The following is a 23,210-nucleotide window of genomic DNA, read 5'->3' as shown; positions in this document are numbered from 1 at the left end:
TAATTACTTAAAATTATTCGACCTTTATTAATGTATTAAAAAGTTGAAATAATAATTTTTTGTAGAAATATCCGTTTAAAGAATGCTAAAAAAATAGCAACTTGTATTTTAATAAATTTATTACAAATAAATTTTTTTAAAAAAATTAAAAAAAAAAGAAATGGGGAATCTTTTTGGTCTTTCAATTTGTTTTTAAATACCAATCCACGTTCATTTGCGTGTTCAAACTAATTAACATCAACGTGGATATGCTTTGAGATACCTAAGTTTGATTTTGTTTAAAAATAATTATAAATGTTTGACTTTGTTGTAATATATACCAAAATTATAATTATGTCGTATATTCTTATCTTGGCACATCGATCGAGTTGACCACGAATATCAAGAAATCTTACTAAAATCAAGTTTAATCTATGAAATGACACATCGATCGAGCTGACCAGACAGCTCAAGATATTCTAAAATGAAGTTTAATCTATGAAACGACGCGACTTCTAATGAACTGTGCTTTATTTTGTGTGATAACAATATATATACAATATTTATATCTGTGAGATAGATTTATATAATCAATATTTAGTAAGAAAATTTTGATCGAAAAATGATATTTTTGACGTAATATTATTTGATATATCGAGTTAAATAGTAGATCTATTTCATATAATTGACCCGTACAACGATCTCAATGATTGATCCGAGGAGTTCGTACATGAATGTAACACATTCTATAATATCAAAACACATGTAATAAATTTACATTAATTGAATGAACATCAAATACATTTAAGACATGTTTGTTAGGAGAGAATCAGGTGAGAATGAAATGAAACATATTCAAATTGTATATCAAATGGATGAATATTATCTCATTGATGAATACGGAGATTGATGATTGAATGATATGAAGGAGAATAATTCTACCTTGCACAATTCCTGGCCTCAAATTCAAGAACCAATCTTGCAGTATGCAAGCTCAAGGGGAAAAAACGGGGTTTCAAACCTTACACCAAGAGAAAGATTCCAAACAAGTACAACTTTTATTTATAATCATCATACACAAAGCAAAGAACGGAAAAGGTGCTTTGAATTTCACGTTTATAATTATGAATTATTATCATTGGCAGAATGACATAGATGTTACATTGCTTTGAATAAAAGAAAAAATTATTGAAAGGGTAGTTTTCAGGAATTATTGCAAGAGTGTGCAAGTATATTCGAAAAAATGATCGAAACATGGTTATTTAAGAGTCTACCTACAATAAGCTAGCAAAATTGTATTGATTTAACAGTTACAATATTTATTAATATATGTGGATTCTATATTTTTTTTACAGTGGATCTTATACGTGAATTAATCACCTTTAGATGTAAATTAAAATAGCATGGAATTTTTCTCAAATTTAGACATTTGTTTAGTTGCATGTTCAATGCTGAAAAAGGTCAACGATTCCCTAAAACAAATAACATTATATTAATTTTTTCGAGCATAAAAATTGACTTGTTCAATTAGAAACAGCAGATGCAGGTTTCATTTCAGCCTTGACAGCATCCACAACTGATCATACGCTTTCGCCCGAGCGCGCTTCATCTCTTGCGACCACATCTTCGGCACTACTTCTTTTATAGTCTCCAGCAATGCAAATTTCGTTACCTGAAATGGATTGATTGGAACTCGTTTTTAAGATAAACTAACTTGATTTTCTCCTGTCTAGCTCAACTCCCATTACACAAAGTAATAATCTTGCAAGATAAAATCAAGTGTACCTCAAAATGTTCATGTGAAGTGCGTAAAGCCCAAATCTTTGTGTGAAGAAATCTCCAGAATAGCGAACAAGAAAATAGAATCACCAAGCAATCAAGAACAAGAACACACGAAATTTACTTGGTTCGGATTTGAATAATCCTACATCCAAGGTTCAGGGTTACAACCCCAATTGAATCCACTATCAAAGATGAGTTTACAGCATTCAGAAATCTCTCAATGAGTGTACAAAATCCATCTACTTAACAGCAGGATTTTTGGGAACAAAATACGCAAGCTATTTATCTCGAAAGAAGGCAGAGAAAATATAACGTAAACCACTAGTTATGGTAGAGAGTCTTGACTCCTTTTTACTGAGAGTCTACTTAACCAACTCATCTCCCTTTTAATTAATATGTGGGCCCAAGAGATTAATACATAATAACCATTAGATATTCCACTAATGTACTGCTGCAATCCTAGCCACCCATTTCAGCATATAGAGGCAGGATTACTCTTCACAAATCTCCACCTTGACTCTAATATGCTTGTATCACGGATTCAATAAGAGTTCCCTTTTGCATCCAGGATCGCTACTCCTGAATTTTGAGCAAACCCAATGCATCTTTGAGCTTGCTTACTGGAATGATCTTGGTGAGCATGTCTGCAGGGTTAACTTTTGTGTCAATCTTTCTTACACTTACAAGTTGTCTTGAGATGATATCCCTCACAAAATGTAGTCTCACGTCAACGTGCTTCGTTCTTTCATGAAACACAACATTTTTTGATAAATGGATAGCACTTTGTGAGTCACAGAAAATGGTTGCATATTTCTGCTCAAATCCGATTTCTCCAACAAATCCTTTAATCCATAAAGACTCTTTGACAGCTTCTGTAAGAGAGATATACTCAGCTTCTGTTGTTGACAAGGCTACCACATGTTGTAGGCTTGACTTCCAACTCACCACATTCCCTCCAAAGGTAAAAACATATCCAGAAAGTGACCTTCTTTTGTCAAGATCAACAGCGAAGTCTGAGTCACAGTACCCAATGATATCACAAGTTGATTGTGCCTGGCTAGAGTATACCAGTTTCAGCTTAGAAGTGCCTTTGAGATACCTTAGCAACCACTTGACAGCTTGCCAGTGCTCTCTACTGGGCTTACTCATGAATCTGCTAACTAGGCCCAAACCATAGGCAATGTCTGGTCTAGTTGACACCATAGAGTACATCACACTTCCTACTGCATTTGAGTAAGGTACTGATTTCATATATACAGCTTCCATTTCAGCTTCATCATCTTTAATTGAAGCAAGTTTAAAGTGTGCACCAATTGGTGTGCCGACACTTTTAGCACCCTTCAAACCGAAAATGTCTACAATTTTATTTATGTATCCTTCTTGAGATAGAGTTAAGATCCCCAAGTGTCTATCCCTAACAATTTCCATTCCTAAAATTCATTTTGCCGGGCCAAGATCCTTCATCTCAAATTCAGAATTGAGGAGCCTTTTGAGTTTCTCTATTTCCCTCATTTATTTACATGCAATGAGCATATCGTCTACATAAATCAGTAGATATATGAAACCATGATTTGGTAGCTCAGAATAATAAACACAGCTGTCATATTTGGACATCTGAAATTCCTTTTGCTGCATAAAATCATCGAAACGACGATACCATTTCCTCGGGGATTGTTTAAGCCCATAGAGAGATTTTTGAAGCAGACAAACTTTTCCAGCTTTTTCTTCTTTCACAAACCCCTCTAGTTGAGTCATTAGGATTTTCTCTTCAAGATTGCTGTGAAGGCCATGCATTATGAGAGGACGAATTGCAGTGCATCAATCTTGGACTCTCCATTTACAACTTAAGGAAACCGAAATCACTCTCCATTCAGCATGAATCTCGGGTGTGTATCTTGAATCAAGAAGAGGCCACGTTCATTCGGGAGAGAAAAGTGCAATCATCACGTTGATTAAGCAATCAGCGACATTCTTGGAGTGATACGGGCTTACCTTTATAGTTGATTATTCAAGCCTATATAAGAAGCAAACTCCCTCCCCATAACTTCAAGAATTCGAAATTTAACATTTGCAGCAGCCTAGTCGAAGCTCTACCGCAACCTTGTTCGAACGAAGTTCTTTTGGCACGTCCTCCTAGCGTTTTAATCCAAACGAAATTGGTAAGTGGGCTTTTGATATATGTATTTCTTCGTAAGTGGGTTTTCGATACTATTATATTTGGCACACTTATTTTCTTTTAAGTGAGCATGATATCTTTCGAAAATAAATTAAATATGACTTTGAAAAATCGATCGGCATGATATATTCGTTTCCATGAAAATTTCGTTGTTGAAAGCATGTTGAGTATTTTGCAATGCACTGTAATGATTCGATTTAGAAGTGGTAAAGGAAATTCCGAACTTTGATATGCTTTGTTTAAGCCCTGATGCGGTGGGTTATAATAACCGTTCCTTTGGCCTCGCCCCTTAGAGAAGCAACATATAAGGGACTGATCGGTAAAAACCATATAAAATGAGAAGATTTTCAGTGCTATATTCGTAATTGTGTTAGTATTTGATTCAACATGCTTAATATTGAAATTATGATAATTTATTCATATGTATATCATCGATATTTGTCATGCACGATCGGCCCCAATTTACTGAGTATTTCCCCAAAATATTCACCCCTTACATCCCCACCCAGATAAGAAAGAGGAACAAATCGAGGATGAAGAGCAAGAGTACTTTTGGGGATGATGATGAAGCCAATCCGATTCGAGACCAGTCACATTATTCTGTCCTTCAGTTTCATCATGTATTTCGCTTCCGCATTTTTATTTCCATTGTATTGTAAAGACGATTACTCGTTATGAAAAAGACTGGTTATTGCGATTTACTACGAGGCTTGTTGTTTTGCAATTATATGCTTGCGAGACAACGCCGGTGTCGACTAACCCCGGTCTCGGGGCGTGACATTTAAGTGGTATCAGAGCCACCAGGTTCATAATCCGGTTGGGGAAGAAAATTATTCGGAAAAATTTTCGGTGGGATTTTAAAAATCGGACAATGCAGTCCCCTCCGAAACGGCCCAACGAGCAATTTTCACGACTACATCGTGAGGTAAGGGTCCAAATCGCGAAATTCCTTCGTTTAGACCTCCAAAATTGCGTTTTTGACATTTAAGGAAAGTTTCGTTGAACTCATAACTTTTCATAGGAAACTCAGAATTTAATTCCGTCGACTGTTCTAGAATCCTCTTGATGTATTCTTTCTATCCACGAGACAATGTCTAAACCTTTTATTCTTGGAAAATTTCTGGAAAAATCATGTTCAACGCGTTTTTGGGACTACTTGTCGAAATTTTATGGAATTGTATTATGAGGACAATTAGTATTTTTATTTATTTTTGGGAAATTTACCTATCAGAGATAAGTTGACTTAAGCTTCTGATTTAAGATTAAAAAAAAAAATTGACTCGAGGATTATAAGTTATTTATGAAAACTAATATGAGAAAATTTGTTATAAGAATTATATCATAAGTTTTGGGTATTAAACTATAGAAGTTGATTTTATGTCGATAGTTAATTATGTGAGCAATATGTTTGGGTTATTAAGAATTTTAAGCGCTAACTTTAAATATTTAAGACCTTGGAATATCTTGTGAGACAATATCCTCATGTTAAGGAATTTATATTGTTTTGGGATAACAAGTAGGCTACAACCTTACGTAAATAAAATAAGTTATGAGGTATTGATGTGTATCAAAGAAAGTATAGTACAATAAATTTTGACTTTTTATGGTACTAAAAATGATTTAAAGAGAATGACATTCAATGAACTCCTTTGTATTAGAGCGTGATAGGCTCATGATCTTGATGAAAGTAATATTTAGTAAAAGAATAATTATTTGAGGTAACGACTAGGTTATAATTTTCGGGATTTAAGCTATAGATCGATATTGAGTTAAGTTTCAACATTCTATATGAGTTTTAATTTTTGAGGTAGTAACCAGAATAATTTCAAGATAGAATACATCAGTATCAATTTGCATATGTTTAGTGCCGACTTGATTCAACTCACTTCGGTAGATTTCGCCGCCATCCTAGGGATGAATTGGTTATCTAAGAACCGTGCAATAGTATATTGCCAGAGTAAGAATATCAAACTCTGAACCCCGAACCAAGAAGAAATTGGGTACCATGGCAATGCCAAGGAACATAAATACATTTTTCTGTTTCCCAAACTTGGAAAGCCATAATATCGGACGAAGAAATTTACCCAGCAATGGTAAATAAAGTGCAAGAAGTAGATGAGCTGAAGTTGGAAGATATTCCAGTAATACGAAAATTTTCAGACGTTTTTCCAGAAGGGCTTCTTGGAATGATCTCGGACTGTGAAGTAGATTTCGAGATAAATTCGGTACTTGATGATGCACCAATCTCCAATCCACTATACCGAATGGCTCCAGATGAACTAAAGGAGCTAAAAAAAACAATTCTAAGAGTTGTTAGACAAAAAGAAAATTAGGCCAAGTGCGTCTCATTGGGAAACTCCAGTCTTATTTGTAAAGAAGAATGATGGAAGTATTAGATTGTGTATAGATTATAGAGAACTCTATAAGATCACAATCAAGAATAAGTGTCTTCTTCCAATAATAGACGGTCTTTTCGATCAACGTGAAGGAGCTACAGTCTTCTCCAAGCTTGACCAGAGGACATGCTATCATCAGCTAAAGGTCAGAGCAGAAGACACACCAATGTCAGCATTCAGAATAAGGCCATGTAAGATCGAAATCAGGAGTATCAATGGACCCAAAGAAATTAGAGGCAAATCTAGATTAGCCGAGACAAAAGAACGCAACTGAAATTAGAAGTTTCTTTGGATTACCAGGCTATTAGCGGAAATTCGTCGAGGGCTTCTCTTCAGCAGTCGTATCACTGACGAGACTCACACAAAAGAACTACGAATTCAACTGAAGAGAAATATGTTAAAAGAGCTTTCAAACATTAAAGGAGAAGCTAGCATCTACACCAATGTTGGTTATCTACTGAGGACAAGAATTTTACCATCTACAGCGAAGCATCAAAGGAAGATTTCAGAGATGTACTCATGGAAGACAAGCGAGTCAACTGAAGTCGCATGAGCAAAACTACTCTACTCACGATCTCGAGTTGGCAGTAGTGATATTTGCTTTGAAAGTTTTGAAGCACTACCTCCATGGTACCAAGTGTGAAATATTCACTCACTGACCACCAAGTTTCAAATATTCGTGCATTCAAAAAGAATTAAAAATTAGACAAAGACGGTGGATAGAGTTACCCAAGGACTGTGACTTGACAATAAGCTACCACGCCAGCAAGGCAAATAAGCTAGCCGATGCTTTGAGTCGGAAAACATGGGTACGATAACCCTAGCATCACACTCCGTGCAACCATGTCTTCGAGAAGCAGTCAAGTTAAATCAGAGTCGAGACACGACACTAGAGTTTTTCGAAGAATAAGCCAAAGAAATAAAATTGTCAGATTTTCAAGTGGACCCAGACGGAATCCTATGAATGAAAGGACGATTGTGTGTGTCAGAAATCGATAATCTTTGATAAAAAGTTATGTAAGAGGCGGATAATTCAACATTCACGATCTATTCCGTCATTACAAGGACATGGACTTGAAAGTAAGTTTCTGGTGAAGCAGAATGAAAATGGAAAAAAAAATGTCACCGAGTTTTTATCTAAGTGACAAGTATGCCAACAAGTGAAGTGTCGATCATCACTGTGCATGGAAGAAATAGAGGAGACATTCATAATTAGGCTAGAACTAATCCAAGAGACAATGGAAAAGTGGCCATCATCAAAGACATACTCAAGGCTGCATAAGACCAGCAAAAGAGTTAGTCTGATCTTAAAAAGAGACCAATGGAATTCACATTGTGTGAAAAAGCTTATACAAGGATCTCACTAATGAAAGAATCATTAAATTCAGTAAAGCTGAAAAAGTGAAACCTCAGTACGTATGATTATTTGAAATTTTGGAGATATTGACACATTGACTTACAGAATAGCATTGTCGCCAGATATGTGTAGAATCCACAATGTATTTCACAAGTACAAACTAAGGAAATACATCCCAAACCCAAGCCATGTTATGTGAATTGAAGTGCTCATGATCAAAGATAACATGGGGGAAGAGCTGAAATATGAAGATACCTATATTCATATTGTGGACACCAATGACCAATTACTGAGACGACATATAATTCCCTACGTCAAATACAATGGTCTAATCATACCGAAAGAGAAGCCACTTGGGAACTCGAAGAGAAAATAAGATACCAATATCCCTACCTTTTCGAAGGACAAGTTAATCCAAGTTTCGAGGACGAAACTTACATTAAGGAGGGGAGAATGTGAAGGCCATGCATTATGAGAGGACGAATTGAAGTGCACCAATCTTGGACTCTCCATTTACAACTTAAGGAAACCGAAATCACTCTCCATTCAGCATGAATCTCGGGTGTGTATCTTGAATCAAGAAGAGGCCACGTTCATTCGGGAGAGAAAAGTGCAATCATCACGTTGATTAAGCAATCAGCGACATTCTTGGAGTGATACGGGCTTACCTTTATAGTTGATTATTCAAGCCTACATAAGAAGCAAACTCCCTCCCCATAACTTCAAGAATTCGAAATTTAACATTTGCAGCAGCCTAGTCGAAGCTCTACCGCAACCTTGTTCGAACGAAGTTCTTTTGGCACGTCCTCCTAGCGTTTTAATCCAAACGAAATTGGTAAGTGGGCTTTTGATATATGTATTTCTTCGTAAGTGGGTTTTCGATACTATTATATTTGGCACACTTATTTTCTTTTAAGTGAGCATGATATCTTTCGAAAATAAATTAAATATGACTTTGAAAAATCGATCGACATGATATATTTGTTTCCATGAAAATTTCGTTGTTGAAAGCATGTTGAGTATTTTGCAATGCACTGTAATGATTCGATTTAGAAGTGGTAAAGGAAATTCCGAACTTTGATATGCTTTGTTTAGGCCCTGATGCGGTGGGTTATAATAACCGTTCCTTTGGCCTCGCCCCTTAGAGGAGCAACATATAGGGGACTGATAAGTAAAAACCATAGAAAATGAGATGATTTTCAGTGCTATATTCGTAATTGTGTTAATATTTGATTCAACATGCTTAATATTGAAATTATGATAATTTATTCATATGTATATCATCGATATTTGTCATGCACGATCGGCCCCCATTTACTGAGTATTTCCCCAAAATACTCGCCCCTTACATCCCCACCTAGATAAGAAAGAGGAACAAATCGAGGATGAAGAGCAAGAGTACTTTTGGGGATGGTGATGAAGCCAATCCGATTCGAGACCAGTCACATTATTCTATCCTTCAGTTTCATCATGTATTTCGCTTCCGCATTTTTATTTCCATTGTATTGTAAAGACGATTACTCGTTATGAAAAAGACTGGTTATTGCGATTTACTACGAGGCTTGTTGTTTTGCAATTATGTGATTGCGAGACAACGCCGGTGTCAACTAACCCCGGTCTCGGGGCGTGACAGTTGCCATGTAAGAAGTCGGTCTTGACATCTAATTGCTCCAACTCCAAATTTTGGATTGCAGTAACTGCCAACAAGATCCTAATTGAGGTGTGTTAAACTACAGGAGAATAGAATTCGTGATAGTCTACACCTTCAATTTGAGAAAATCCTCTTGCCACTAACCTTGCTTTAAATCTGGCATTTTCTACCCCTGGAATCCCAGGTTTGCGTTTATAAACCTATTTGCTACCAATGACCCTTTTACCCTTTTTTCTATCAACAAGAATCCATGTTTGATTCGTAACAAGTGGCTGAAATTCTTCTTTCATAGCTCTCTTCCATTTCGGCCAATCTTTGCTTACTTTTGCCTCATTATAGCTAGTTGGTTCTTCAAGTTCCAACACATCAGCCACATTTAATGCAAAGGCAATAAGATCCGCATTTGCAAACCTTGATGGTGGTCTTATTTGTCTCCTTGCACGGTCTCTTGAAAGAACATAATTATCAAGATGTTGATTGACTTCAGATTCATCATGTAATCCTTCTTCATTCAATTTTTCATCATCTTGGGGCATACCATGAACATTTTCAGGTTGAAGATGTTCTTCTCCACTTTGATCTTGATTTCATGTAACTTCAGCTTCAAACCTGTTATTAAAACTTTGAAGCTCCACCTGAAACAATACATGTTGCTCAGCTTGTTTATAGCTGGCGGTTTCTGGAAAATTCATGTTAGTTTTATAAACTTCATTTTCATTAAAAGTTATATCCCTACTAATTACAGATTTTTTGTCATCAAGTAACCACACTTTGTATCCTTTAACACCACTGGGATATCCAAGAAAGATACCTTTCTTTGCCCTAGGATTCAACTTACCTTGATTAACATGAACATAAACCACACACCCAAATATTCTAAGATGATCATATTCAGGTTTTATATTCGACCATTTATGTTCAGGAACCAAGAAATCTATAGCAGAAGATGGAGATCTATTTATAAGATAACATGCTGTTGAGGTAGCTTCTGCCCAAAATTTATTTGGCAAACCACATTCACTTAACATGCATCTAACCTTATTCATAATAGTTCGATTCATCCGTTCTGCTAGGTCATTTTGTTGTGGTGTGCTTGTGCATGTACGATGTCTAGCAATTCCAGATTTTGCACAAAATTCATCAAACTCTTGACTACAAAACTCTAACCCATTATCGGTTCTCAATCGCTTCATTTTCTTTCCTGTTTGATTTTCAATCAAGGTTTTCCATTCAACAAATTTGTTAAATGTTTCATCCTTTGTTCTAAGAAAATATATCCATACTTTTCTAGCATAATCATCAATTAAAGAAATAAAGTATTGAGATCTTGAAAGTGAAAGAGGTACCTTGGGTGAGCCCCACAAATCAGAATGAATGTAGTCCAGTGTGGATTTGGTCCTGTGCATGGCAGTGTTAAACTTGAGTTTGTGGGCCTTGCCAAGTACACAATTTTCACAAAACTCAAGATTGTTTATCTGTTTCGGTTCCAATAGGCCTTGTCTGCTTAATTCCTGGAGTCCTTTAAAACTCATATGTCCAAGTCTTTTGTGCCAAAGCTCAGTTTGATCCTTGTTAGATGTAGTTAGGCTAGCTTCTCCAGTGATGGTAGTGGCTTGCAATACATACAACCCTTGTTTGAGAATTCCTTTCATAACAATTAGGGATCCTTGTACAACTTTTAGAACACCATTTTCGGCCTTGTAGCTGAATCCCCTTTTATCCAAAGTACCCAAGGATATTAGATTTCTCTTTAGGTCAGGTATGAATCTGACATCAGTGATCATCTTCACAGATCCATCCCACATTTTTAACTTTATTGACCCAACACCATGAATTCTGCAAGATTCATTGTTTCCCATTAAAACTTGTCCAGAATCAACATATTTGAAGTCAAAAAACCAGTCTCTTCGAGGGGACATATGATAAGTGCAACCAGAATCCATTATCCATTCTTCCTTTGGATCATCAATGGAAATGGTAAGAACTTCTGCATCATCATACCCATCCGACAGATTTGTTGTGTCGAGAACAGGGTTTGTATCAGATTTTTTATTAGCCTTTTTTTGGGGACAATTCCTTCTGAAGTGTCCTTCTTTCTTGCAAATCCAACAGGTTTTCTTTGCTTTTGAATTTGATCTGTGCTGGTTTCTGCCCTTGTTAAAATTTACTCTTCTTTCAAGGGACCTTCCTCTCACATTTAAACCTTCACCAGCAGGTTTAAAATGTCTCCCAGCTGCTCTTAAGTCCAATTCTTTCGAGTAGGCAGCGCCCGTGACCTCTTCAAGGGTTAAAGTCTCCCTTCCATATTTAAGAGTGTCTCTTAATTGATCATAGGCTCTTGGCAAAGAATTCAATAAAAATATAGCCTGATCTTCTTCATCAATTCTTACTTCCATGTTTTCCAAGTCTGAGAGCAACTTAGTGAATTCATCAATATTTTCATCTATGGACTTGTTCTCATCCATCTTGAAACTATAGAACCGTTGTTTCAAGTAGATTCTGTTTGGTAGGGCCTTAGTCATATAGAGTTGCTCAAGTTTATTCCACATATCACATGCAGATTTTTCTTTCAAAACTTTTCTAAGGATTTGATCGCTTAAACTCAGAACAATAGTATTTGTGGCTTTCTTTAAAATCTCACCTTTGTTAGCAACGGTGTCTGGCATCTTCGATTCACCCTTTAGAGCCTCGTCTAGCCCTAAATTTCCCAAATGAGTGATCATTTTTTCTCTCCACAGGTTGAAGTCATTTCTGCCATCAAATTTTTCACCTCATATCTTGATGTCGACATATTGAAGATTGTCCCTGACCAGTAGACTTTCTTCAACGAATCAACGCAAGAATTCTCACAGGCAAAATAACAAACACCTTCTGAACAAAGAATCAAGATTCACTGACACTGAAGGAACCTGGCACTGATATCAGTTTGTGAAGAAATCTCCAGAATAGCGAACAAGAAAATAGAATCACCAAGCAATCAAGAACAAGAACACACGAAATTTACTTGGTTCGGATTTGAATAATCCTACATCCAAGATTCAGGGTTACAACCCCAATTGAATCCACTATCAAAGATGAGTTTACAGCATTCAGAAATCTCTCAGTGAGTGTACAAAATCCATCTACTTAACAGCAGGATTTTTGGGAACAAAATACGCAAGCTATTTATCTCGAAAGAAGGCAGAGAAAATATAGCGTAAACCACTAGTTATGGCAGAGAGTCTTGACTCTTTTTACTAAGAGTCTACTTAACCAACTCATCCCCCTTTTAACTAATATGTGGGCCCAAGAGATTAATACATAATAACCATTAGATATTCCACTAATGTACTGCTGCAATCCTAGCCACCCATTTCAGCATATAGAGGCAGGATTACTCTTCACACTTTGAGACTCGAGTCTTTCACGACAGATACCCCAGCTTTCCGAAGCTGAACTGCCAATTCACGTCTGCAAATTTCATAATCAACCAAGAACATTTCGGAGTCAAGAACGTAAATGAAATCTTTAATTTATGTATGGAATGATTTAGTACTTTAACTTTTAAAGAGATTGAAATGTTTCACACATATATATAATACATTTATTTATCAGTGATACATCAATTAACTACAACTTCGAACAAATGCCGAGCTCTCTTACACACAGTGGCATATATTTACTATAAACAAGAGCAGACAGAACTCTCGATACAATAACAAAAGAACAAAGTAAATAAAATAATAACATTACCAAGACAAAAACAGTAACGGCATGTGGTTTTAGCTTTGAATTTTAATTTTCTATACAATTCATATAATTTATAATTAATGTCAACGTACATCATCGCACGTTCTTCATGTTAGTATATATAAAAGGGCCTTACATCTTGAGATCTTGGGAGTTCTGCAACAGAGACGAGGCTTCCATAAATCATCCATTTTAAGCCATGATAAATTGTTAGAAAATTGAAGTTGCAAATGTTTTTTAACAGAGAAATTGGAACTTGGGCTTGATGAAGAAATAATTCCAAGAAAATGTAAGCAAATCAAGAGCAGAACAAAGGTACTCGTTTTCGGAAACAATACTGAAGCACTTACTATTATTGCAGTATAGTATAGTAATGGGATTATCATCACAACCGATCTTGTTGAAGTTGCAGATGTCCATGATTTGGGACTGAACGAATTAAGCTTGCTGAATCGCCAAACAGTTGAAAATAAGTGCGCTTATGTGCGTGAAACTTCGAGTTTTTTACTGCTAAATTGTTTAAGTTGTCTGCCTTTGGGAATAAAGAAGAGCCAGCTTGCCTCTTTTTTTCCCCCCATTTTCCCAATACCGACTATTTACTATTTTCATTCACACACACACACACACACATATGTTCTATATATATATATTTATATATTACAATAAATGTAGTGGATGATTATTTTGTTCCATGAATAGTTATTGTATTTACCAATGGATTTTAGAATGAGTTTATAAATAATCGAGACTAGTTCAACAAAATCAAATAAAATACATCCGGACAATTTTTGGATTTTGTCGCATGTTGACAGTAAAAGAAGACGAGAATTACAAAGCAAAACAAAACCTTGCATTTGCCGCACATAATATCCAAATTAGCTAATAGAAAATTATGAGACCGTCAAATCGTCACGAGGAATGCAGTAGCGTACGTACAAAAAAGGATAGAATATACAAAAGGAGCAGAACTAGAATTAGTGATACTACTACAATTCTCTTTTCTCTTCTTTCTTTTTGACTCGAGATCAACCGCACCCGTATTTCACATCAGGGATTGTCACATCAGAGTCGAACGGAATTTCAATTCTCTCTTTCACAACACACCGTGTTTCGCCATTGTCAAACATTGGGACCTTCCCAGGAGGACACTCCATAGTTGCTTGTGCTTCATCGTCGCTTAGGAGCCGAAACAAGTCGACAAGCTTCAGCGGGTCACTCCGTTTCCTTAGCCTGGGCTGAAAACCAGCCAGACTCAAAATAGTTACCATTCCAACAACTGTAAGCGCTGCCTTGGCTGTTGCGGTAATTAAGAATTTTAACCCTTTCAATGGTCTTTTAGATTCAGATCGTCTCTGATCTCTGTCTATAAGGCCGTTATTAACAGCCCCATTTTGAGAAAATTTACGAGTGGAGGGGAAGGATGGCAGATACTCGTTATCAGAGACAGTGGAACGAAAGGGACGGCTCGGATACGGGGGAAGGAGGAGATCGTTGTTATCCTCGGTTTCGCTAGCAAAAGCAATAGCCTCCTGTATGACTTCTAACTCCTTACCTTTGTATTCCTTCAGCTCTTTGAGCAACTTCTTCTGGCAGTACTCTATCTCAGTCAAGGCTGATTCCTTTTCATACCATTGCTGCTGCTGTAGTGCCTAAGAAGCACATAATAATAAGTAAGGTGCCTTCGGGACTTGAAAAGGGGGGGGAAATTTCAAGCCATGAAAGTAACATTTGATTCTATTAAGGTCCTTCGAAACATAAGAAAACCAGTTTGTCCACTGGTGCAAGAAGCTAAGCCCTAAAATATTAACAGCAGTCTGAAGTTGGTTCATTCACCACACAATTTCAAAAACAAATTTCCCACGAGATACTTCAATGTCACTAAACTTACTCTATATGATTATACAGTAACTATTAACTAGCAGGCTGAAGTTTAAAATGATTTCACATGTCCTACGAAGAACCACTGAATTGGTTCTTAGCATTCAGAGTGTCATTTGATCCTAAATGCAGAAGCAAGTCGACCAATAGAATATAGCTTTTTCATCCAAAATAATTTCGTAAGAACTTGATACATTGCTTGGCTGCTCAAGAAAGGCAAGACCAGATATGAAGTTAAAAAGCTTTCAGATACTTCAGAAGACAAAAAAGCCATCGTCAGTTCTTTTATCATCTAAAAATTACTGCGGCTTTTCCAATCATTGAAAACAACTGCACATTTTAATATGTTTCAAATCTTTGAACCTCAACCCTACAGTTCCCATATAATGAAGAACTACAAGGAGATGGAGAATCAGAACAAAACACAAGTATAAAATTACCCGAAAGTAGGAAATTTTAAAAAAGGTTTGTGGACTCAAGAGATTGATTTCCCAAAAGTGTATTACTCAAATTCCATTGAGCAACATCTTGTAAATGCGTAAAGGATTCCTGCAGGAAAAAGATGAATCCCATGATTCTATTTTTGTCCATTCTATCATGTTTTAAAAAGGAATCTCCATGAGGCACAAAAATAGAAAATAATGGGAACATTTATTTTAGCCAACCCGCAAATAATCCCAAAAACTCTACATTATATAATGCAAGAAAATAACAGAACTTCCATTTATAAACCAGGAAGACTTCTTACATCCGTCATTTATTACAAGTTTCAATCCTAAACGAATATGTTCAAAGCACAGCGAGGTTCACGCGAGTTAAGGCACAACCCTTCAACAAAGCATGTATCTTGGCCATGAAGCACGAGTTTTGGTGTGTTCTTAAGCCACAAACGACCCAGACATTAAACATAGTGCGTAAAAGATGAAATACAAAGTGAATAATCAATTAACCTCTTCAATAAGCTAATGAATAGTTAATCTTTTGTCATCTAATAGTTTTGATATAGATACTGGGTATAATTTTCTTCGAATATTTAAATTTCAGTATTTCGTCCTTACTGCACTTCATGTTGATAAGTTGTGCACGTTGCCTTATGCCTTACATCTAGGCTCAGGGAATCACACACATATCTGTGCACCATGCATTCCAAAAACTATGGTTCCTCAGATTTATCCTAAGCCAACATGAAATTATAACCAGGTTACCATTTCTCAGCAGGTAGAATCGTAATGCACATATTTTTTGCAGACGAACATATTTGACAGTAAAAAAAATGAAAAATTAATAGTTAGTCTCCAACTTGAATCGACGCAACAACTTCACCACAGAAACAAGCCTTTAACCCATTTGAACTAAAAGTTCAAATTCAGCCAAATTATTAGGAATATCACCAGTTCGAGGCCCGGAGATATATTTGCTCCAAAGAGAAAAAATAAGAGAAGGTGAATTTCAAAGAAATAAAAAGGTTATATGATCTAATCTAATTATTCTAAAAATACAAGTTTTGCAACAATAGAATATCAGCAATTGAAGGAATTCCGGGTTCCTCTCCTGGAAATTAGACACTCCTTAACTAACTGGGTCAGTTAAAAAAATAGGAGTGAGATAGAAATTATTTAAAAAATAAAGACTCTGACTTTTTTTTTAAGAAACAAGGAGTTGACTTTTGATTATTACATTAACTGCAATTAAACTCTTTAACTTAATTAATTCTTTTCTTTTTTTTCTTCTCTGTCGACACACATCTTCCCTCAATTAAAATCTACGAGTCTTTTTCCCCAAATCGAGATATATCGACCCAAAATCAATTTAGTCGACCATGATGGGTAGACCCAACAATCAACAGTGTCGACCAACAATCATCACCAAAGCTTTGGTCGACCAACAATTGGGTTGATTTCATTCTACATGTAGGGACACTATCCTCGTGATAGAATAAGGGCCCAAATTTAGCCACACATACACGGGGTCCACAAATTTTTTTTAAAATCACATATGTGTGTGAATCTTGTCCATCCAAACGATGTGGGGCATGTAGCATCGAAGCTACCCAACAATTGGTAAATTTCCCTAACTAAACCATTGAACAGTAAACGAATCTCATTCCACACACACCTAGAACCACCTGAAATTTCCACGAACTTTCAATTATTACAGTTATTAACAAAACCCAAACATAAATTCGGAAACTTGTAAAGAAAAAAATTTAAGAAGAAACCTGCAGCGCAGACAGCTGGCCTTCGAGGGAATCGAGAGCATCTCGAATGTTGAGCAGACTCTCTGTTTCTTCATCGCCGTCTTGTTGATTTTCGGCATCCGGATTAGCTTTAGACACTTCGGATTCACTTCCTGCATCTTCTTTCACCGCATTGGTAGTCTTTTTGTGAATGCAATTGGTAATCTTGGATTTCAACTCTAGGGTTCTATCCAAAATCAGTCCCACTCTATCCGCCTCCATTTGAACACCGTCTCCCAATTGTAAAGGGTGGATTTCCACTGGGATTTGGGAGAAGGGTTTCAAATTATCGAGAGACAATAGTCCAGAAGATGGACAGGTGCGGCGTTGTGGTGTCCAATTAAAGAAGCGTTGCCTTGTGGATTTGAATCAACGAAAAGTTTTTGCTGGCTTTTTGACATTTGTTTCGGAAATTTGTTTAAAACATTTTCTTTTATTTCTAAAAAATGCAAATACACACACTTTTAAGCTAGGGATATAAACGAACCAAACCGTTCGTGAGCTATTCGAAGCTCGATTCGATAAAAAGCTTGTTTGAGCTCGTTTAATAAGGCTCGTTAAGATAAACAAACCAAACTCAAGCTTTACAGTATTCGGCTCGTTAGCTCGTGAACATGTTCGTTGGTAAGTTCATGAATAATCGTTTAGATGAAAAAATAATAATTTTGATATTTGATTTATTGATTTTACATATTATTTATGAAATATATAGAAAAATCTATTAAATTTATTTATTATAATAACTTTACAAATTTTAATAAGAATAATATATTTTTCTTTAAATATATAATTTATTTTTTAATTAATTTAATGAAAATTTAAATGTATAATTCATATTTATTAAGCTTGTTTAGGCTCGATAAAGTCTTGAATAAACTCGTGAGCCATGCATATATTCGTTAAATAAAGCTCGAGCTCGGCTCGATTATAAACGAACCAAGCTCAAACATTTAAGAGTTCGGCTCGGCTCGACTCGATTACATCCCTACTTTAAGCTAATAAAATTATGATTAAGTCTCTTGTGAGACGGTCTCATGAATTTTTATTTGTGAGATGATCTCATAAATTTTTATTTGTGAGACGAGTCAATCCTACTGATATTCAGAATAATAAATAATACTCTTAGCATAAAAAAGTAATATTTTTCATGGATGACCCAAATAAGAGATATCTCAAAAAATAAAACTCGTGAGATCGTCTCACACAAGTTTTTGTCTAAAATTATAACATTTTATTATTATTAAGTAGACTCGTTTTTTAGTATAATGTTATTAAAAAAAAAATATTATCGTAAATTATTTATATACACTGCAACTTTGATTTATTTTTGTAACGAGTTTCGTTTTTCTCACAAACAAAATTTTATAAATTCATTTTATTATAATATTATTTCCATATATGATATAACAATACATATGAGTAAAATATGTCTCTTTATTTTTTTTTTAAAAAAAACTAAATATTTTCATATGGATAAATCCTCGAGCTAAACACAGTAACTTACAAACTATGTCGACCAAACAAACTATATTAAACTATATTCAGTAAATTTTGTGTGACTGACTCGCCCAAAAAATATCGATGGTGTCATATAAGACCTATATTTGAGTGTAAATTTAGGGTTGCTGTTAAATTTTCATTGAATTACGTTTATTATTGTTCCGGTAAATTGTAAAAAAATGATTTGGAAAATAGATATCTTATTGGTCATTTACTAAATGCTCTCACATAAATTTTTTTTATATTTAATTTAGAAGAAGAACTTAGTTTGGAGGGCAAATTCGTCACAAACAATAATAAACTCAGCTCTTCCATTTACCACTTCCCGCCATTATTACGAACTAAATTGCTTCACCAGTTAGGTCATACAATGGCGATCTCTCTCCGATTCCATCTTCTCCTCCTCCTCATCTCCGCCGCAACTACCAATTCCGATTACTCGGACACCGCCGCTGCCCCATCCTGCCCATCGCCAATCCACCACACTGACATCTACCCGCTTTCCAACTTCTCCGCCGTCCTCCACACACCCCGCTTCCACCAACTCTCCACCACCAATCTTTCGTCCTTTACTACCCTCATATCCGTCTCTGACCTCTCTCACCTCTCCCGAGACGACAAGAACATGGCATTGCCCTGCACATTGGCTGCATGTCCTCCTCCGCCATCGGACATGCCGATTATGTTGAACGATGCGATTCTCCGCCTGCAGGACTTAGGATACCGCGTCGTTTCTATCGCTCTCAGCTTTAAGCAATTGGAACTCTCTCGATTGAAGGCCATGACAGTGTTCGCGCTCGACGATGACTCCATCTTTTCCGATGGAGGCGGCAACGATTACTTATCCAATTTCTGGTATCACGTGGTGCCGAGAAAGAGGCTGACAGCGGCAGATCTTGTGAGATTGCCGCCGAGGAAGTCGTTTCCGACTATGGATTTCAGACGTAAGCTGGTGGTAACCGCCGGGGACAACGAAGAGCCTTTAGATTCGATGAAAATCAACAATATGGAGTTAGTGACCGTCGATCTTCTGAACAACAGTAGGATAATTGTCCACGGAATCTCGTCTGCATTCAGGCGCCGGCAACAATGCCATGTAGGTTACGAGACGACGGAGCGTACAGCTGGAGAGTGTCGACGGTCAAAATGCGATCACTTCAATTAGTTCAAATCAACGGTGGAGATGGAAGATCACCCTGTCCTTTGAGATAAAATAAAAATAAAAATAAGAATAGGAGACTTTGACTTTTAATATGGGAGAAACCTACCAAAACTTTACTGAAAGACATTGCTATATGAAACTGACACTATGACACATTCAGTACATTCAGTGAGCTATATATTATATATATATATATATATATAAAATATTTTAAACAAGAAATTAAATTACAATTTTCTAGATAAATTTTAAAAACATTTTGTTATACTATAAATTAAATAATTTCCTACATGAATTCTATCACATCCTCTACACTTGATTATTACTCCAACTACATTTGTCTACATGTCAGACAAGATTTACAACGCACTAAATTTACAAGACAAATTTGACAAATCTATGTTCATGTACAAATAAAAGATACGATTCGACATTGTACATTTCTGCATACAACAATACACTGCAAAATAGGTAGGTATATTTCGGTTCACAAAGAAGATTACATATTATACAAATTTACAAACCCATCAACACATACTTATCTTTTGCAGTTTGATTACACGACTATTGAAAATTAGCAACAACAAAATGTACTACATTTGATTTACTATTCAAACAAGAGAGTGACATATATATATAACAGCCACCAGTTTAGTAGCTGAGGTGAAAGAAAAATGCTGTAGATTATTCCATTCGAATTATCGTGCTTGATCGCCAAAAAATTCGTTCATCGTGTGTACTTGGAATTCCGCGCAAGTAGGATGCGGATTAAGCGAAAATATGCCAATTTTCTGAATGGATTAGAAGCAATAGTATGAGAAAACCGATGACGACAAAAAAAAGTTTCGAAGCAATTCGTTTCCATTCTAAATGAGTGGACTCATAATGATGAAAACCATGGAAGTAACCTCCCTGAAAGCAACTAGAGAACAGATATGGAACTCCCGATGTTGATCCATACACAGTAGCATCATGGAATCCATGCATCTGAAGGTTAAAAATCGCAGGTATCGCACCAAAAAAAGCAGACAGCGTGAGATCACCAAACCTTGTTGCAGCCATTCCCGGGATGGAATCCAACTCATCTTGCTGGATATGCCTTAAATCTACACGAGGGGCAGTATGTGGTTGCTGAACCATTGCTTGACCACGAATGCCAGCTCTAGTTACAGATCGAGATCGAGGGTCATCACTTGTTTTACCCCTCCCATATATCGGGATTAGTTTCTCCTCATGCACAAGAGAAGAGCTTTGCAAACTGGGCATGCATGAGAATGTGAGTGGATTTGAAGCCATTGGTAAAGGCAGGACTGACAGTAAAGGTGGCCACATAATGTAACAGTAGGCACTTGCGCCAATTCAAAGCAGATGTTGCACTCGAAATTCCCCGTGTTACAAATTGCATCAGATGAATAAGAAACATCATTTGATTCATGAACCCTGAGTTCCATTTCTCAATCCGGAGCCTTCGAGCTCTATTTATTATCCAAGAGGAACAAACGTGTACTCAATCAATAACTAATGTACAAACATCAATTCGAAACAATACAAGTAACATCCAAGAAACACCATTTCCAGGAGGGAAACATTCACCAGCAATAAATCCATAAAATAAGAAGGCGTTGAACTCAACAAAATCAACAACCAACTACAACATTATCATGCAAGCAGCATATCTATTTTAAAAAGAACAATACCAAACTGCCCAACACTTTAAATGTGTATCTTTTTTACTCAAAAAACACCACATGTTTTTATCTTTTGGATACAGAACAGACACCGCAAGATCAGATTCACGTGAAGCTGAAACCACGTAGTTTAGTCTAAAAGCAAATGGCAAACGCGAATCAATGAACGTCAGATCCTTACACCACTAGTAACTTATTCAAATGAACACAATTTATCGATCTAATCCCAAATCATCGACGCCAGAAGGTTGCAGCTAAGCCTAAATTACAGCGCAAATATCAACAAAACTAAATAGAATACAGATATTAATTAGTTCAGAAAAAGATACTACTTACCATAAAGCAATAAAGGGAATCCAGAATTGAGGAAATTAGTGCACAATTAGGTATAATAATGTTCCACGAAGGCACGAAGCTATGGAGGGTAAGCATGAATCCGGCCCTGCTGCTTTCAGTGAGAATTTGAGCCAATGTTGCAATGACAGGTAGATTGACCGAACAGGGAAATGGGCCAATGGGCTTTGTTTTGTTAGAAAGCCCAAAATAATTGGCGTTTCAAAACATTTTCATTTTCATGTCAGCACGTGGTAGATCTCTAAGAATAGTTAACGTGAATCTTAAAAGGATAATCAAGGATGATCATACCATAAAACCACCACAAAAACTTACGTGTGACGGTCTCATATATTATTTTTTGTGAGACGGATCTCTTATCTGAATCATTCATGAAAAAATATTACTTTTTTATGCTAAGAGTATTATTTTTAATTATGAATATCGGTAGAATTGACCCGTCACACATATAAAGATTCGTGAGATCGTCTAACAAAAGACCGTCTCACAAACCACATTGATTCATAGAACAAAAAAGAATATTTACCAAGATCTATTACAAGGTTGCGATTGGATTGAAATTATTTTGAATTCAGCGAATGATTTGAAATAATTTTACATTGGAATAAATTTGAAATTTATCACAAAGATTAAAAAAATTAGAATGACAAGTTCATTACTAATTGGATTCGCCTAAATAAACGAATTATTATAGATTTGAAATTTCTTATCTATCTAATTGCAACCTGAGAATCTGTATCTTACACAATATATTATTTTCACAAAGTCAAATATTTTTATCCTTCAACGTCAAATAAGAGGAGTTTCAACTTTCCACCCCCACACCTTTTTATTAACATTAAATAAATGCAATGTGTGCCAATTAACTAGTAATTATAAATTTTCAATTTAATGAAAAGACTTCTAATTAAAATTAAACAAAAACTTGTGTAAGACGATCTCATAGATCGTATTTTAGTGAGACGAATATCTTATTTGGATCATCCATGAAAAAGTAATACATTTTATGCTAAAAGTATTATTTTTTATTGTGAATATCGGTTAAATTGACATGTCTCACAAATAAAGATTCGTAAAATCGTCTAACAATAACACCTACTTTTAAAATTATAAAAGCTGATCCTAACACCATTATTCAATCTAAAAGAGGTCTTTGGGGGAAAATAATGAATTCAGCTTTTCCATCCAAATATAAAATCTTTCTACCTGCATCATGTCTTCTTCCACCGCCACGTACGTTTAAAAAAACTATGTAAATCGTAAATTGGGTAACAAACATTTGATTAATATTTTGAACAAATTTTTTGTTTGAGCCCGGCCAA

The 23,210-nt window shown here is 35.8% G+C and overlaps 1 protein-coding gene and 1 pseudogene across 1 annotated transcript; both read right to left on the bottom strand.

Annotated features, from left to right (window-relative positions):
- Nucleotides 1-13,898: 13,898 nt before the first annotated feature.
- Nucleotides 13,899-17,582, bottom strand: LOC142531317 (plastid division protein PDV2). Its single transcript, XM_075637414.1, has 2 exons — nucleotides 17,167-17,582; nucleotides 13,899-14,719 (listed from the first exon to the last, which is right to left on the bottom strand). Exons 1-2 carry the CDS (start codon nucleotides 17,404-17,406, stop codon nucleotides 14,096-14,098), a joined length of 864 nt encoding a protein of 287 aa, XP_075493529.1. The 5' UTR covers nucleotides 17,407-17,582; the 3' UTR covers nucleotides 13,899-14,095.
- Nucleotides 17,583-20,332: 2,750 nt separating this feature from the next.
- LOC142531967 (E3 ubiquitin-protein ligase RMA1-like) lies at nucleotides 20,333-22,031 on the bottom strand (annotated as a pseudogene).
- Between the last annotated feature and the right edge of the window lie 1,179 nt (nucleotides 22,032-23,210).

This window comes from Primulina tabacum, chromosome 17 (assembly GCF_025594145.1).
Source record: "Primulina tabacum isolate GXHZ01 chromosome 17, ASM2559414v2, whole genome shotgun sequence".
Classification (NCBI taxonomy): domain Eukaryota; kingdom Viridiplantae; phylum Streptophyta; class Magnoliopsida; order Lamiales; family Gesneriaceae; genus Primulina; species Primulina tabacum.
Note: the sequence above shows the minus strand (reverse complement) of the source record. Positions and strands in the feature narration are given on the sequence as shown.